Raw genomic sequence first — 17,659 nt, 5'->3', positions numbered from 1 at the left:
CAGAAAGTAGATACTAATTCATGTGCCTTTATTATCAATATCAATTATAAATGTAAGTTGAATGTGTGAATAAATGTTTTATTCGGTCTACACTGCCCCCTGGGTATTGTAACATTTTAACTGGTCCCATTGAATTTAGCCTCTTTCCCTACCTCAGTCTCACACACACACAATTGTCAAGACAATCTTTGTTGACTCCTTTTAGTCCCTAGTTTCAGTGGAAAAACTTGCCCTGCTCCAGGCTGTGAGATTGGTGGCCTCTACTCATCGTCTTCTCCTTGTCTAACCTTGGCATTCCTTCAGCAGCACCAACAGGCGCTGCCCTGGCCCTTCACCTTTTTACTCTGTCATTTATGTTGTCTTCAGAACTCATCTCTGGTTAACTTGGTTCTGTTCTGATCACTAGTTTACATACTTTCATACTTTATTGTGTTTTGGTTTTTCAGAGTGGGGTCGGGGTTGTTGTTTTTTGGATTTTTTTAGACTGAATCTTTCTCTGTCGCCCAGGCTGGAATGCAGTGGTGCGATCTCGGTTCACTGCAACCTCCGCCTCTTAAGTTGAAGCGATTCTCCTGCATTCAGCCTCCCGAGTAGCTGGGATTGCAGGCATGCACCACCACACCTGGCTAATTTTTGTATTTTTAGTAGAGACAGGGTTTCACCATGTTGGCCAGGCTGGTCTCAAACTCATGACCTCAAGTGAACTGCCCACCCTGGCCTCCCAAAGTGCTGGGATTACAGGTGTGAGTCTCTGCTCCCGGCCTGCATTGTTGACATATGCCTTTGTAACTGGTCTCAATTAGTGTTATGTTAAGGGTGTTTGGTAGTCATCTCTCAGCTAGACTGTTTCTTATTTTATTTCTTATAAATTTTTCCTCCTACTCCTCACACTGAATAGGACCATTTTCTGTACCTAGTTAAGCTTTCAATAAATGTTTATATAATGAAGGTAGAGGTGGTGCCAGGAGCAGTCTCCACCGCTGGATTTCCAGACATTCAAAAAATTCTTGTAAATGCCAGGGACAGCCCTCCAATTCCAGAATATTTAGTTGGAAGCTGTTACTCTCAGGATTTCAGTTGCAGATATAGCCAGTGGAATTTTGACTGTGCGAAAGCAGGCATAGTTCTGTTAGTCCAAAAAGACTTTTAAAGCAGTTAAGAGTTTCTTTATAACCCAGGTAGAGTTTTTTTAAAAAAACTTTTTTTTTTTTTTTTTTTTTTTTTTTTTTTTTTTTTTTTTTTTAAGATGGAGTCTCGCTCTGTCGCCCAGGCTGGAGTGCAGTGGCGTGATCTTGGCTCACTGCAACTTCCACCTTCCTGGTTTAAGCAATTCCCCTGCCTTACCCTCCTGAAAAGCTGGGATTACAGGTGCACACCACCATGCCTGGCTAAATGTTTTGCGTATTTAGTAGAGGCCTAGTTTCACCATGTTGGCCAGACTGGTCTTGAACTCCTGACCTCAGGCAATCTGCCCACCTTGGCCTCCCAAAGTGCTGGGATTACAGGCGTGAGCCACCACTGCCAGCCAAAACTGTTGTTTTTATACTTCCTCTTCATCCTGAATTAATAATTTAAGTTTTATTGTAACACTTTTCCAGTTAATCATTTAGCATCTTTCTCCTTTTTAAGATCTAGTCTTAATTTTTGAGAGGGAATGGGGGAAGTAACTGCAGTATCTGTTAGAATTCAGTGTAACGCCAAGTAAACAAGACCAAAACAAACAATATCTAAAACAAAATAGACCTTTGTATCTTTTTCACTTAAAAGTATAGAGGTAGGCTTTTCAGGAATGTTATAGTAGCTCTGATCCACCAAGTCCTTTGAGGCCCAAGTTCCTTCTGGTACATTGTTCCTCCACCCTAGATATGAACTCATGTTTCAAAGTTACACTAGTGTTCTAGTCATCACATCTGCATTCCAGGCAGCAGGACAGAGGAAGGCACAAATAAGAACATAGATGAAAGAATTATTTCTGTTTTTTTAATGGAGGTTCCTGGGGTATACTACATGACACTTCTGCTTATAGACTTCTATTTGCCCCCATTAGTGTGGAAGGAGGGGATGATGTATACTAAAGAACATCAAGCTGTCTTTGCCCCCATTCATTCGCCTCCCAAATGAACTTTCTCAGTTTATTGCAATCAATTCCATTTGCCTTCCAAATAGTGACTTCTTGTAATATATTTTAAGACAAATGCCCAGGCCAGGTATAGTGGCTCATACCTGTAATCCCAGCATTTTGAGAGACTGAGGTGGGAGAGGCTTGAGGCCAGGAGTTCAAGACCAGCCTGAGCAAAATAGCAAGACCTCGTCTCTACTAAAAATAAAAAATAAAAATAAATAAATAAAAATTAAAATTGTCAGGCATGGTGCTACATACCTGTAGTTCCCAGCTACTCAGGAAGCTGAGGCAGGAGGATCACTTGAGCCCAGGGGATAGAGACTATAGTGAGCCATGATCGTACCACCACACCCTAGCCTGGGCAACAGAGTGGGACCCTGTCTCAAAAAAAAAGGACAAATACCCATGTGTTGTAAAAATTATAAAATGAACAAAATAAAAATCACCTATAATTCTACAACCTAAAGATAACTGAAATAGTATCATGTAAGAAATGTCCTTAACACTAATATTTATTTATTTATTTATTTTTACCGTCTTATTTTATTCCGATATGTACTTATTTTTTTTTATTATTATTATACTTTAAGTTCTAGGGTACATGTGCATAACGTGCAGGTTTGTTACATATGTATACTTGTGCCATGTTGCTGTGCTGCACCCATCAACTCGTCAGCACCCATCAACTCGTCATTTACATCAGGTATAACTCCCAATGCAATCCCTCCCAACACTAATATTTAACAAACAACTTCTGTCTTCAGAGCATCAAGATGTTTTTCAAAGTTTATTCTCTTATACTGTTGGCCAGGCACAGTGGCTCACAGCTGTAATCTTAGCACTTTGAGAGGCCAAGGCAGGCAGATTACCTGAGGTCAGGAGTTTGAGATCAGCCTGGCCAATATAGTGAAACCCCATCTGTACTAAAAATACAAAAATTAGCTGGGCATGGTGGCATGTGCCTGTAATCCCAGCTCCTCGGGAGGCTGAGGCAGGAGAATCCCTTGAACCAGGGAGGCGGAGGTTGCAGTGAGCCAAGTTGGTGCCACTGTACTCTAGCAAGATTATTATGTTATACTATATATTCAGTTATTTATTCCTTCAGTAAACATTGTTAAACATCTCCTTTCTTCCCAACATATTGATAGTTGGTGTGTGGTTGGGAGAGGAAGCAATGAAAAAAAAAATATATATATATATGTATATGCAGTGTTCTCAGCTCACTGCAGCCTTCACCTCCCAGGTTCAAACGATTCTCCTGCCTTAGCCCGAGTAGCTGGGATTACAGGTGCCTGCCACTATGCTTGGGTAATTTTTTATATTTTTAGTAGAGATGGGGTTTCACCATGTTGGCCAGGCTGGTCTCGAACTCCTGACCTTCAGATGATCCACCCTCCTCGGTCTCCCGAAGTGCTGGGATTACAGGTCTGAGCTAGCGCTCCCTGCCAGAAAAAAATTTTTTAATTAAATTTTTTGCTGTCTGCATGCTTACAGTCTGGTACAAAAGACAAAAAAGTTTTTTGGTCTTGTTAAAGTTTGGAAATAAATCAGGGACTCATAAATGCCTAATTTATGTTGATGTATGCAAACATACACTAGAAAGCAGGATATTAAAAAAATAATGACACTGGGTAGTTTTATTGTAGAATAATTTTTACCATGGACAATTGTTTGTGAAAATGACACCTTGAAAACACATCTCACTTTTTTACTTGCTGGAGAAGGAAGCTTGAATTACAAGTCTTTTGGGTAGCCTGGTTTGAACAGTATTAGGAAATAAGCAAGCCTAACTTGGTTAAATTCTAACCTCTCCTGATTCCCAGAAGTCCAAAGTTCATTTGGGGGTAATTTAGTGTGATCCATGTCTTTTGTGATTCCTACAAGGTGAACTAAAGAAATAACTAAAGATGGACCAGTTAGGTTTTGGTAAAAACTGTGATATGTTTTGTTGTGTTTTAAATACTGATGTTGAGTCAGTTCATCTTTCCTACTGAAAATCCTTAAGTGGGAAAAGTAGCTATGTTAATAAATACATAGAAAAACTAGGAGTTACACCAAAATATTAATGCTTGCCACTAGATGGTGAGATCTGAGTGCCTTTTCTTACGTTCTTTAAATTATCTGTATATGGCTTTTTTTTTTTTTTTTTTTTTACAAGTGTGTACTACTTTTGTATCTGGAAAAAAAGATTTGTTTTTGTTTCATTTTTTAAGAAGAAGCTTTCATCAGTGGCAAAGGCTCGGTTGAAATTAATGATAAAGGATAACTACTTGCCACGTGTCGTGAGCCCAGGGCTGAGCAGAATCCTGCAGTGCTCTGAAACCAGTGAGTGCTGCTGAGACCCTGAGAACCCACAGAGAACAGTGGGGTGATTGTGCCTCTGCACCTCCTCAGGTGACCGAGGGCTGAGCAGGAGAACACAGACTCTTTCATGAAGAATTGACTAGTATAGGAAAAACAGAGCCTCTCTGTAGAGATGCTTGAAGTGCTAGCTTTATTTAAAAATCAACTGGCAAAACTGGAGTGAAGAACACACATTTTCAGAAGATCCCGGTTTCCTGTTTTCATTAAGAAAACAAGGAATGCGGAACAGCTGAGTGTGCTGGGGGTGGTGTCACTGCAGCCGGAGGGAGACTTCATTGGTGAAAACTCAGCCTATGGCATTTGTGCGTGGCTGGCTAAGTTTACACGAATGTTGAAACTTCCTTGTGGGGTGAGAATCGAGGACGTCTGAGGCTGGCTCCTGGTGAGCTGGGAGCGAGCTGGTGAGCGGTGCAGCGCGGGCCGGCAGAGAGCGCAGCGGGCGCCACCTGGTAGGTGAGCTGCGAGTGGCGTGGGGCGGTCACCGCTGGCCGAATCCCCGGGGGGCCTTGGGCGAGGGTGACCGGGAAGGCTGCGTGCTGCTTGGCCACTTTACTCGACCACAGCGACCCCACAGGTCTACAGGCGTCCAGCTTAGACTCACCGGCTCACACACACATCCCGGGTGGGCCAGATTAGCCTGCCTGTCTGACACCCAAGCTGTAGTTTCTCTTTGTTTATGGAATTTCAGACAGTACTGGAAACAGGTCTGGCTGCATATTTTGAGTGATCACCTTCTCCATATGGAGATGAAAGCTAAAAAGGAAAGAGAAAAGGACGGCTACATTCTATTAACATGAGCACTATGAACATGAGCACAAATTTCCAGGCATGGCGCTCCCGGCCAGCCCTCCCATTCTTGGGCTAGGGCATGACCGCTGCTGGGCACTTCTTTCACATAGAATTCACTTCCCACACGTGTTAGAATCGAACAGCTAGAACAATTTAATATTGTTTTAAATTGGGACATAAAGAATATATGTCCTTTTTATTCCTCTGCTTGGCAAACATTTTTGTACTTTTCTTTCCAACATTTGGGAAGAAAGCGGGCAGTTGGAGACAGAAGTGTTCTTCAGAGCATTCACACTGGCGGTGTAAATGTTCGGCAGTGCTGGGGGTTGGGAGGGCGGACAGCAACCAGGTTTGCTGGAAGTTCTTTCAAACTTGACAGCCGTCAAGTGGGTTTGTATACTCAGAAGAGGGCAAGGAGACTGATGGCTTACATTTTCACTCATTGCTTTTGGGTTCTTTCCATAGCTCTAAAAATGCACGGCTTGTTAGTGTGGCTCTGGGAAAACACAACACATGACTTGATCCTACAATTTAAACAAATAAAAATGACCTTGCTTTTAAATTTGAAATGCATAGCCCAGGTCAGCGACAAGGTCTGTGCTTTGAAAGGTTCTTGTGTTTCCTCTTTTAAATGTCTGGTTTGGCCTTAAGTAGTATTTACTGAATGCCACATGATCCAGTGGTTGGAGTATGTAGGTTTTGCCCTTATCTTCATTCTTTGCATCTGTTTGAACTCATCACAATACAAAACAAGGTGTTCCTGGGATAGGGAATGTTTTGTCCAAAAGAAGTCAACACAGAGAAAACTTTTCCTATAGTTAAGACAGGGTTTGGTTTTGTTTTTAAATGAGGAGAGAAACTGAGAAGTGGAAGACACGAAATAGAGTTGAAGTCTTTCTTCTGTGTGCTTGTACCCTTGCTGCCAGAGTAAATCACTAAATATCCCATGCCCCAGCTTTCTCAGCCAGGGAGGTGTCAAGGCAAATTGTAATCCTGTGGAGGTGGTCAGGAGCCGAGTGCCCTTGGCCTCCATTTAGAAAGGCAGCCCAGTCTGCAAAAGACAGGGGCAGGGACATCTCATCCCAGGCCTCCTGGTTCTGCTGCTGACTTTGTCTGTCTGCTGCTGACTTTTGGTTTTTTTGTGAGCCTCAGATAACACTTTGAAAAACAGGAATCTTAATGTCTGCTGTCTATATTCGAAGAGACTGTAGATGACCAATGAAATTATCTACTGGACAATGCTTTCATGTCTCTTTTTTTTTTGCGACAGAGTTTTTGCTCTGTTGCCCAGGCTGGAGTGCAATGGCGAGATCTCGGCTTACTGCAACCTCCACTTCCTGGATTCAAGTGATTCTCCTGCCTCAGCCTCCTGAGCAACTGGGATTACAGGCACCTGCCACCATGCCCAGCCAATTTTTGTATTTTTAGTAGAGACGAGGTTTTACCACGTGTTGGCCAGGCTGGTCTCAAACTCTTGATCTCAGGTGATCCACCCACCTTGGCCTCCCAAAGGGCTAGGATTACAGGAGTGAGCCACCATGCCCGGCCTTTCGTGTCTTTTATAATGAATTATTTTAAAAATAGTAAGGACTTACTGTGTGCTTGACTCGTTGAAATCATTATCTCTGAGTACTGATGGACATAAAGATGGAAAAAGATGGAAATAGTAGACATTTTAGACTACAAAAGTAGGGAAGGAGGGGAGTGAGGGTTGAAAAATTACCTATTGGGTATAGTGTTCACTATTTGGGTGATGTGTACACTAGAAGCTCAAAGCTCATCATTACACAATAGATCCATGTAACAAGCCTGCACATGCACTCCCTGAATCTAAGATAAAATTTTAAAAGATAATACAATCATTATCTCATTACATTGTTTTAAGCCTGTGAGTTAAATATTTGCATCTCCATTTTTACTCAGGGAGAAACTGAAGTTCAGAGAGGTTTATTAACTTGCTTACCCAGGCCAGGTGCAGTGACTCACGCCTGTAATCCCAGCAGTTTGGGAGGCCGGGGAGGGTGGATCACCTAAGGTCAGGAGTTCCAGACCAGCCTGGCCAACATGGTGAAACCCTGTCTCTACTAAAAATGTAAAAATTAGCCAGGTGTGGTGGTGTGCCTCTATAATCCCAGCAACTCAGGAGGCTGAGATAGGAGAATTGCTTGATCCCGGGAGGCGGAGGCTGCAGTGAGCCGAGATCGCGCCATTGCAACTCCAGCCTGGGTGACAGAGTGACCTGTCTCAAAAAAAAAAAACTTGCTTACCCAGTTGTTGTAGATCCAGGTTTACAACATAGGTGTGTCAACTCTTAAAATCATACCAGCTTGCTGTACTGCAACAAACACAAATACTAGTTTTTACCATTATGTGTATTGCGTGTCATTATAATATTCTTTTCTCCCTCTTCTAGGAAAAGCAGATGATATTCTGAATGGAGACCAGGACAAGGAACAAAAAGACCCTTACTTTGTGGAGACCCCCTATGGTTATCAACTAGACTTAGATTTCCTCAAATATGTGGATGACATACAGAAGGGAAACACCATCAAAAGACTGAACATCCAGAAGAGGCGGAAGCCATCCGTGCCATGCCCAGAACCCAGGACCACATCTGGTCAGCAAGGTATATGGACTTCCACCGAATCCCTCTCATCCTCCAACAGTGATGACAACAAGCAGTGCCCCAACTTCCTCCTAGCCAGAAGCCAAGTTACGTCAACTCCAATCTCAAAGCCACCTGCCCCTCTGGAGACCTCACTCCCTTTTCTTACCATCCCAGAAAATCAACAGCTGCCACCTCCCTCACCACAACTCCCAAAGCATAACCTTCATGTCACCAAGACACTGATGGAGACCCGGAGAAGACTGGAACAGGAGAGAGCCACCATGCAGATGACACCGGGTGAGTTCAGGAGGCCCAGGCTGGCCAGTTTTGGAGGCATGGGCTCCACAAGCTCCCTCCCCTCTTTTGTGGGTTCTGGAAACCACAATCCTGCCATACACCAGCTTCACAATGGATACCAAGGTAATGGGGATTATGGTGGCTATGCCCCAGCTGCTCCCACCACTTCCTCCATGGGGAGCTCCATCCGCCACAGCCCCCTGAGCTCAGGGATCTCCACCCCAGTGACCAACGTGAGCCCTATGCACCTGCAGCACATCCGTGAGCAGATGGCCATTGCTCTGAAACGCCTGAAGGAACTGGAGGAGCAGGTGCGAACCATCCCTGTGCTCCAGGTAAAGATCTCTGTCTTGCAAGAAGAGAAAAGGCAGTTGGCCTCACAGCTGAAAAACCAAAGGGCTGCATCCCAGAACAATGTCTGTGGTGTGAGGAAGCGGTCCTACAGTGCAGGGAACGCCTCCCAGCTGGATCAGCTCTCCCGGGCCCGAGGAAGTGGCGGGGAACTATACATCGACTATGAGGAGGAAGAAATGGAGAGCGTAGAACAGAGCACCCAGAGGATAAAGGAGTTCCGGCAGCTTACAGCAGACATGCAAGCCCTGGAGCAGAAGATCCAGGACAGCAGCTGTGAGGCCTCCTCAGAGTTCAGGGAGAATGGAGAGTGCCGGTCTGTGGCTGTGGGTGCCGAGGAGAACATGAATGACATCATCGTGTACCACAGAGGCTCCAGGTCCTGTAAGGATGCAGCTGTAGGGACACTTACTGAGATGAGGAATTGTGGGGTCAGTGTGACAGAGGCCATGCTTGGAGTGACGACTGAAGCTGACAAAGAAATTGAGCTGCAACAGCAGACCATAGAAGCCTTGAAGGAAAAGATCTATCGCCTAGAAGTACAGCTTAGAGAAACCACCCATGACCGGGAGATGACTAAACTAAAACAAGAGCTGCAGGCTGCTGGATCGAGGAAAAAGGTTGACAAAGCCACGATGGCTCAGCCACTTGTTTTCAGTAAGGTGGTGGAGGCAGTGGTGCAGACCAGAGACCAAATGGTCGGCAGTCACACAGACCTGGTGGACACGTGTGTTGGGACCTCCGTGGAAACAAACAGTGTAGGCATCTCCTGCCAGCCCGAATGTAAGAACAAAGTCGTAGGGCCTGAGCTGCCCATGAATTGGTGGATTGTTAAGGAGAGGGTGGAAATGCACGACCGTTGTGCTGGGAGGTCTGTGGAAATGTGTGACAGGAGTGTGAGTGTGGAAGTCAGCATCTGCGAAACAGGCAGCAACACAGAGGAGTCTGTGAATGACCTCACACTCCTCAAGACAAACTTGAATCTCAAAGAAGTGCGGTCTATCGGTTGTGGAGATTGTTCTGTTGACGTGACTGTCTGCTCTCCAAAGGAGTGTGCCTCCCGGGGCGTGAACACTGAGACTGTTGGCCAAGTGGAAGCTGCCGTCATGGCAGTGCCTCGTACCGCAGACCAGGACACTAGCACGGATTTGGAACAGGTGCACCAGTTCACCAACACCGAGACGGCCACCCTCATAGATTCCTGCACCAACACTTGCCTAAGCACTTTGGACAAGCAGACCAGCACCCAGACTGTGGAGACGCGGACAGTAGCTGTAGGAGAAGGCCGTGTCAAGGACATCAACTCCTCCACCAAGACGCGGTCCATTGGTGTTGGAACGTTGCTTTCTGGCCATTCTGGGTTTGACAGGCCATCAGCTGTGAAGACCAAAGAGTCAGGTGTGGGGCAGATAAATATTAATGACAACTATCTGGTTGGTCTCAAAATGAGGACCATAGCTTGTGGGCCACCACAGTTGACTGTGGGGCTGACAGCCAGCAGAAGGAGCGTGGGGGTTGGGGATGACCCTGTAGGGGAGTCTCTGGAGAACTCCCAGCCCCAGGCTCCACCTGGAATGATGACCGGCCTGGATCACTACATTGAGCGCATCCAGAAGCTGCTGGCAGAACAGCAGACACTGCTGGCTGAGAACTACAGTGAACTGGCAGAAGCTTTCGGGGAGCCTCACTCACAGATTGGCTCCCTCAACTCTCAGCTCATCAGCACCCTGTCGTCTATCAACTCTGTCATGAAATCTGCAAGCACTGAAGAGCTGAGGAACCCTGACTTCCAGAAAACCAGTCTGGGTAAAATCACAGGTAGGTGGTACCCTGAGGACCTGGGAATGAGGAAGATTGGGGGAAAATGTCTTTCCAGGAGCTAAGGATTATTTTTTAACTGCTGGAACCATTTTTGGTGGAGAAATGGAGAAAGCTTTAGAGTGGTTATCTGTAGAATGAAAACTAAGAATCAAAATCCATAAGCACCTCTGCTGATTCTTATTATCTGGTAGCCTCACTGGCCTCTGGCTGAGGACTAACGCTGGAAGAAAAGTAAACTGGTGTTGGCTGGCCTAGAGGTTGTCTTCTGGGGCTGCTAGTTTGGTAAGATGCTTTATTCTTTGTCTTTCAGTTATTTACTTGCTCATTATTTATAGAACTGCCTTTAAAAAAATCCTACCCTGTTTGTAGCCACTATTACCAGTATATTATCAATTAGAAATGCTGACATAAAATGTTTTCAGTTAAAACGTTTATGAGAGGAGAGACTCCATTAATTCATTCGTTAAATTCAGCAAATAATTATTGAATTTGAGCCAGGTGCAATGGTACACATCTGTAGTTCCAGTTACTCTGGAGGCTGAGGCGGGAGGATTGCTAGAACCCAGGAATTTGAGGCCAGCCTAGGCAGCATGGTGAGACCTCCATCTCTAAAAAAATATGAAGTAAAAATTGTTACTTGGATTCCTACTCGGTCTCAAGCATAGGTATAGGCTGTGAATATAGTGTGAACAAAACAAGAACAGAGCCTCTGTCCCTGCGGTGCTTACATTCTAGGTGGGGTGCAGGAGATAGACAGTAGACCTATAATATGTCAGGAGGTGATAAATACTGTGAAGAAATTAACTCCAGTTGTGGGAACAGCAAGTGGTAGTAGGGTGAGGGCTGTTTGAGATGAGGTGGGCAAAGAAGGGACCCTTGAGCAAGAACTTGGAGAGAAGGGAGTCTTTTCCCAGTCTCCATTTTGATAGGTGCTTACTTTTTTTTTTTTTTTTTTTTTTTAAAGACAGAGTTGCCGTGTCACCCAGGCTGGAGTATAGAGGTGCCATCTTGGCTCACTGCAACCTCTGCCTCCCGGGTACAGGCGATTCTCGTGTCTCAGCCTCCCGAGTAGCTGGGACTGCAGGTGCCCACCACTATACCCAGCCACTTTTTTGTATTTTAGTAGAGATGGGGTTTCACCATATTGGTCAGGCTGGTCTCGAACTCCTGACCTCAGGTGATCTACCTGCCTCAGCCTCCCCAAGTGGTGGGATTACAGACATTAGCCACTGCACCTGGTCTGATAGACACTTACATTTTTGTCTTTCTTCTTCTTTCTCGTATTCATTGGGATTCCTGCTCACCCTTCCTTCTTGAAATTGAAGCTAATTATCAGAAAACTGACCTGGTTGATTTTATGACTTACAGTAATTCCCTGTGAGCCTCACCAACCTGATTTTGCTTGTGACCACGTGCACTGCCTCTCACAGTGTATAACATTATCCTCAGCTTGGGACCATACTGCCTGGCTTCTGTTTCTGGCTCTCCAATTCTCATGAATCAGTGTGACCTGGGAAAGAGTTTGCATTAGATTAATTTTACTTGAAAATGTGTAATACAGACTTAAGTAAGCCATCCACAGAAATTCCAGTCTTCCTGACTATTAGTGTCCGATGGAGCAATGATTAAAATAGACTGAAATATATTATTTTTATATCTTCCTAAGTTTCCACTTTCCTTTTTTTTTTTTTTTTTTTTTTTGAGACGGAGTCTCGCTTTGTAGCCCAGGCTGGAGTACAGTGGCGCCATCTCGGCTCACTGCAAGCTCCGCCTCCCAGGTTCACGCCATTCTCCTGCCTCAGCCTCCGAGTAGCTGGGACTACAGGTGAGTACCACCACGCCCGGCTAATTTTTTGTATTTTTAGTAGAGACGGGGTTTCACTGTGTTAGCCAGGATGGTCTCAATCTCCTGACCTCGTGATCCGCCCGCCTCGGCCTCCCAAAGTGCTGGGATTACAGGCGTGAGCCACTGTGCCCCGCTGGTTTCCGCTTTCAAACCTCAATTATTGTTAATTTTCAGTATCTGTGCTATAGGACAGTTAGTTTGTTGTGGAAGAAAAAACTGAACGTGACAGTTCACGTGTGGGGTTTTGCCTTTTAGAATCCAAAGAGTCTAATAAAAATACAGAGAAGTCATTTTAGAATAAACAGGATTAAAATGATCTGTGGACTGAAACAGAGTCTGCAGGAACTCATGCCATGTCTGCTTTTGACATCCTTTTAAAAATCATGATGTCAGATGAAGTCAAAATAAAATTCTTAAATACCTCCAGACACAGATGGCACAATGGATCATCCATTATAAAAGCATTTTGTTCCCAGCCTTCCACCCTCCTCCCCAAACTGGGGTTTCTATTTCACATTCTTGCCAAAAATATTAAGCTGTAATAGTGAAGTAATTTGCTGACCCCCTGAGCACGGAGACCAGGGAGCAAGTTTGGTCTGGCTGTGTGACAGTGTTTTTTGGTCTATTTCCAGTTACACTGACATGCCACACATCACTGGTTAGATCCGACCTTGTTAGCAAACACCTAATTAATCAGCTAAAATACAGGAGACCTACAGCACTTGTGAACAAAACAATAAATATTTTTAACAGCACTTATTTAGTCACAATGGCAGCCCCTCTCAGCACACTCAAGAACAACTTTAAAGTATTTCTGTAATACACATCATATTTGTGTGTTCACCAAGTTCTAGTGAGGAATGAATTAGGAAATGAACGCAGAGTGTTCCATTTTTGTTATCTGGCATTTGTTACGTGTACTGAAAATTAAAGCAACTTGGTATAGTAAAGTGGAGATTCTCAACACTTAGAAGCTTTCAGAATCCAGGTGGCTCAGGGTGCACCGTGCATGCCTGTGTACACCATGCCATAGAGAATAGCACTCACCACAGTCTAGAATGCATTTCTGTACCAAAAGATACACTGGAGTATAGAAGGGTATTCATCTCAATGCTTTCTTCCCCCAAATAAAACAGTAGGGAATTTGGGTCTGACACCTACCAAAAACAGCATATAAATGATCACTTATATGAACCTAACACAGTATTCTAATTTAAAGAAGTTGTTGAGTTTGGGCTCTGAAACCAGACAGTGTGGGTTCACATTCTTTCTCTGTCACTAGAACAAGATTGTCTTTGTTCCTTCACAGGGTTGTAATGAAGATTCAGTGAGTCAATAGGAGTAAAGCACAGAGTATAAATGCTCAACGAAAGCTGACTGATGTTGTTGTTAGAGTATTTCCAGAAATAGAAATGTAGATCTAGAACAAATGATGCCACACAGAAATTGTACAAATGGTCTTTTGTTTTCAACCTAAATTTTCATCTTCATTATTCTGGGTGATGCCCCCTCCCAATTATTACACCTCTCCAACTAACCGTTGTATCAATATAAAGAAGTAAATAGATAACAATGGGAAACACAAAATAAATTGATAAATTTTCAGTCCAGAGTCATTCAGAATCCGTGTCAAAGCTCAAAACGAAGAGTATTAGTGGCCAATCCATAGAATTCTGTTCATTTCTCCTAGAGTTGAAGATTTGTTGATGTTGTCACTTTTCAGTATGCAAAAAAGTGTTATTTTTAGCAGCATCATAATGCTTAACACTATATTTAATTTCTTAAAATTACAACTGGAGCATGCATCATAAGAAATTAATAGTTCAAACCTAGGCAACATAGTGAGACCTTGTCTCTACAAAAAAAAATGTTTTAATTACCTGGTCATGTTATCCTGTGCCTGTAGCCTCAGCTACTCAGGAAACTGAGGTGGGATGATCTCTTCAGCCCAAGAGGTTGAGGCTGCAGTGAGCTGCAATCACGCCACTACACTCCAGCCTGAGTGACAGGATGAGACCTTGTCTGTGGAGAGGGGTGGGATTGTGCGTGGTGGCTGACACCTGTAATCCTAGCACTCTGGGAGGCTGAGGCTGGCAGATTGCTTGAGCCCAGAGTCAGAGACCAGCCTGGGCAACATGGTGAAACCCCGTCTTTACTAAAAATACGAAAATTAGCCAGACATGATGACGGACGCCTGTAGTCCCAGCTACTCAGGAGGCTGAGGTGGGAAGCTCACCTGAGCCCGGGAGGTGGAGGCTGCAGTGAGCTGTGATTGTCACCCACCCTAGCCTGGGTAACAGAGTGAGACCCTGTCTCAAAAAAAGAAAAGAAAAAGAAATTAAACGTTCAGAAGAGTGTATAATAAAAGAGTTAAAGCCTCCCTGGCGCATTCCCGTGATAGCCCACGTGTGTTTGGTATTTATAGATGTGCATGCTTGCAGGTCTGTATTTTAGAAACATACATTTTTGTAATAAAATTTGAATCATACATAGTTTGCTTCTGTGTTTTTTCACCTAAAAGGTCACGAACATTTTTCTAGGATTTGACAGACAATGTCTTGGGTTTGATGGAATTGGAACCTGATGGTGACCAGAAGTGTTCTGTATTTTTTAATTCCTGATAGTTTGAGTTTAATGCATTTAATATTTTCTTTTATAAAATAAAAAAGTCAAGAGGAAATGAGTTTCTGTTATAACAAAAACGTTGGTTAAAAAAGTTTATTCTTCCTGTGAATCAGTTGGATTGTTTTCGTTTGAGGCATAGATTAGTGTTTTCTTTTTTTAATTACTATTTTCTTCTAGACAGGGAAGAGGAGAGAGAAAATTCCAGACAAATGACTTACAGTTACGAATACTCTAAAAATATATAACTGCAAACAAAACTGTAACAGTGGAATTTAACTGCCCACCCCATGATTTATAGAACATTCATCTCTCATACTGACAAGAACTGCTTTTTAAAATCAGCTTCCATATTTATACTCTTGGTTATCTTAGTTCATCAAAAGTTAATGAACTCGAAGTCATTCCCATAACTATGAAAGTAAGTCATAGACAAGAGATCTGAGCCAAAGCAAAAGCAGGGAAATAAATCATTACAAAATACATTTCTAGGTAGTTTTCTCCTTGTTCAAATAATATATCATTTACCTGTCTTAGCACTTGGCTTTTTAATCACTTTCTTTTAAAAATGCTCAAAAGCACCAAAACAATGCAGTCCAAGTGTTTCTGGATCCAGGTGTTTCTGAGACTCTGCAGGTATAAAAGCATGATGTAGGTAGTGGAAGGCCTAGAAGTCGGAAGAGCTGACCTCTCATACTGGCTATGTAGGTAACTTGCTGTATGTTTTTTGTTGTTGTTGTTGTTGTTTGTTGTTGTTGTTGTTTTTACTTTTGAGACAGGGTCTCACTCTGTCACCCAGGCTAGGGTGCAGTGGAATGATCACAGCTTGCTGTAGCCTCAACTTCCCGAGCTCTAGCCATCCTCCCTCTTCAGCTTCCCAAGTAGCTGGGACTACAGGTGCATGCCACCATGCCTGGCTAATTTTTGTATTATTTTTAGAGATGAGGTCTCCCCATGTTGCCCAGCTGGTCTTGAACTTTTGGTTTCAAGCAATTTGCCTGCCTCAGCCTCCCAAATTATTGGGATTACAGGTGTGAGCCACCACACCAGGCCACTGTATCATTTTAGACAGGGAGATTGTGGACTTCCGTGGCCTCCTGTGTCAAACGAATAGGGTGAGATTAGTTTTTCTCCTACAGTCCCTTCAGCAGGATTAGTCTATACAAGTGTGAGTTAACTGTTTATGTTGTTGACCACACATGCATTAGCATTCAGGCTGAGTTCTGAGAGGAGAGCGTAGAAACAACATATTTGTCCTTTCTCCTCTATCAAAGCTACATGCTTTTCCTCACAAAGTAGTATGTACCAAAAAAGAAGATGGCCCTTCATGAATAATCTCTACTGCCTGTTCCCCAAACCATCAGTTGGGCTTAAAGAGTGAATTCATACTCAAGCCCTTTTTCTTTTTTTTTTTTTTTGGAGACGGAGTCTTGTTCTGTCGCCCAGGCTGGAGTGAAAGTGGCACAGTCGGCCGGGCGCGGTGGCTCAAGCCTGTAATCCCAGCACTTTGGGAGGCCGAGACGGGCGGATCACGAGGTCAGGAGATCGAGACCATCCTGGCTAACACGGTGAAACCCCGTCTCTACTAAAAATACAAGAAAATTAGCCGGGCGAGGTGGCGGGTGCCTGTAGTCCCAGCTACTCGGGAGGCTGAGGCAGGAGAATGGCGTGAACCCGGGAGGCGGAGCTTGCAGTGAGCCGAGATCGCGCCACTGCACTCCAGCCTGGGGCACAGAGCAAGACTCCGTCTCAAAAAAAAAAAAAAAAAAAAGAAAGTGGCACAGTCTTGGCTCACTGCAACCTCTGCCTCCCAGGTTCAAGTGATTTTCCTGCCTCAGCCTCCTGAGTAGCTGGGATTACAGGCACGTGCCACCACGCCCGGCTAATTTTTTTTATTATTATTATTTTTAGTAGAGACGGGGTTTCACCTTGTTGGCCAGGCTGGTCTCGATGTCCTGACCATCATGATCCACCTGCCTCGGCCTCCCAAAGTGCTGGGATTACAGATATGAGCCACCACGCCTAGCCTCAAACCCTTTTTCTTAAAGAAAAACAAACATTATTTCAGATCCCTTTGAATTTTTAGTCATACTTTGGGAAATTAACCTGAATATTTGAAAGGATTCCATAATGAATTGGAAATTTCAGTCCTACCTGTTCTCAACAAGTAAGTTTAGATGTTCTTTAAAAATTAAATCAGAATGTCAAGCTGAAAATTTGGCACAGCAACATGGTTAATTAGCTGGCTACACTCTTCTTTTTTGTGTTTTCAGAAAGCACTTGGCACTATCAATACAAATATAGATCAGCATACCAGAACAGTTGGAATAGATGAACAGAGCAACTTTTAAAATCCATTTTAATATGTATTTTTAAATCAATTTTCTAGTGAATTTGGAAGCCCATTGCTATATACCAATAACTGATACCCATTCTGGACAGATAAATGTTACACAGAAAACTGGAGAAGTGATCTCTTTAAAACCCGTTCAGCTCTAGTTTTGGGTGGTTTTTTTTTTTTTTTTTTTTTTTTTTTTTTTTTTTTTAAAGAGATGGAGTCTTGCTTTGTCACCCAGACTAGAGTGCAGTGGCATGATCGGGGCTCACTGCAGCCCCCAACTTCTGGGCTCAGGGCTCAAGTGACCCTCCCACCTCCCAGCTCTAGTTTCATTGAATTATTTTTCTTGTAAAACAGTTTGCTTTTAACATTCCTAAAGTCAAGGACATAAAGTTTTCATTTTAAGTGACTTGTTTTTCATTATAGTCATTTCATTTGCCTTAGAATTTAATATATGGATAATTATAAAAGCTAAGTGCACTTTGGAATGATAATTAATAC

The 17,659-nt window shown here is 43.6% G+C and overlaps 2 protein-coding genes across 10 annotated transcripts in view; one reads left to right on the top strand and one right to left on the bottom strand.

The window, feature by feature from the left end:
- The window catches only part of LOC126937902 (putative COBW domain-containing protein 7), a 952,477-nt gene that overhangs the window by 578,136 nt on the left and 356,682 nt on the right, over nt 1-17,659 (bottom strand). The window lies entirely within an intron of this gene.
- The window catches only part of KANK1 (KN motif and ankyrin repeat domains 1), a 239,180-nt gene that overhangs the window by 195,850 nt on the left and 25,671 nt on the right, over nt 1-17,659 (top strand). For 8 of the 9 annotated variants that reach the window (XM_050761741.1, XM_050761736.1, XM_050761735.1 and 5 more), the window contains one exon: nt 7,689-10,349. In XM_050761741.1, the coding sequence (XP_050617698.1) occupies nt 7,689-10,349 (2,661 nt within the window). Of the gene's footprint in view, nt 1-4,906; nt 4,936-7,688; nt 10,350-17,659 lie in introns of those variants that run through there. The other variant, XM_050761742.1, reaches the window with a different exon arrangement.

The sequence above is a fragment of the Macaca thibetana genome, chromosome 15 (genome assembly GCF_024542745.1).
Source record: "Macaca thibetana thibetana isolate TM-01 chromosome 15, ASM2454274v1, whole genome shotgun sequence".
Classification (NCBI taxonomy): Eukaryota; Metazoa; Chordata; class Mammalia; order Primates; family Cercopithecidae; genus Macaca; species Macaca thibetana.
The sequence above is the reverse complement of the archived record's forward strand: the minus strand, read 5'-3'. Positions and strand labels throughout refer to the sequence as shown.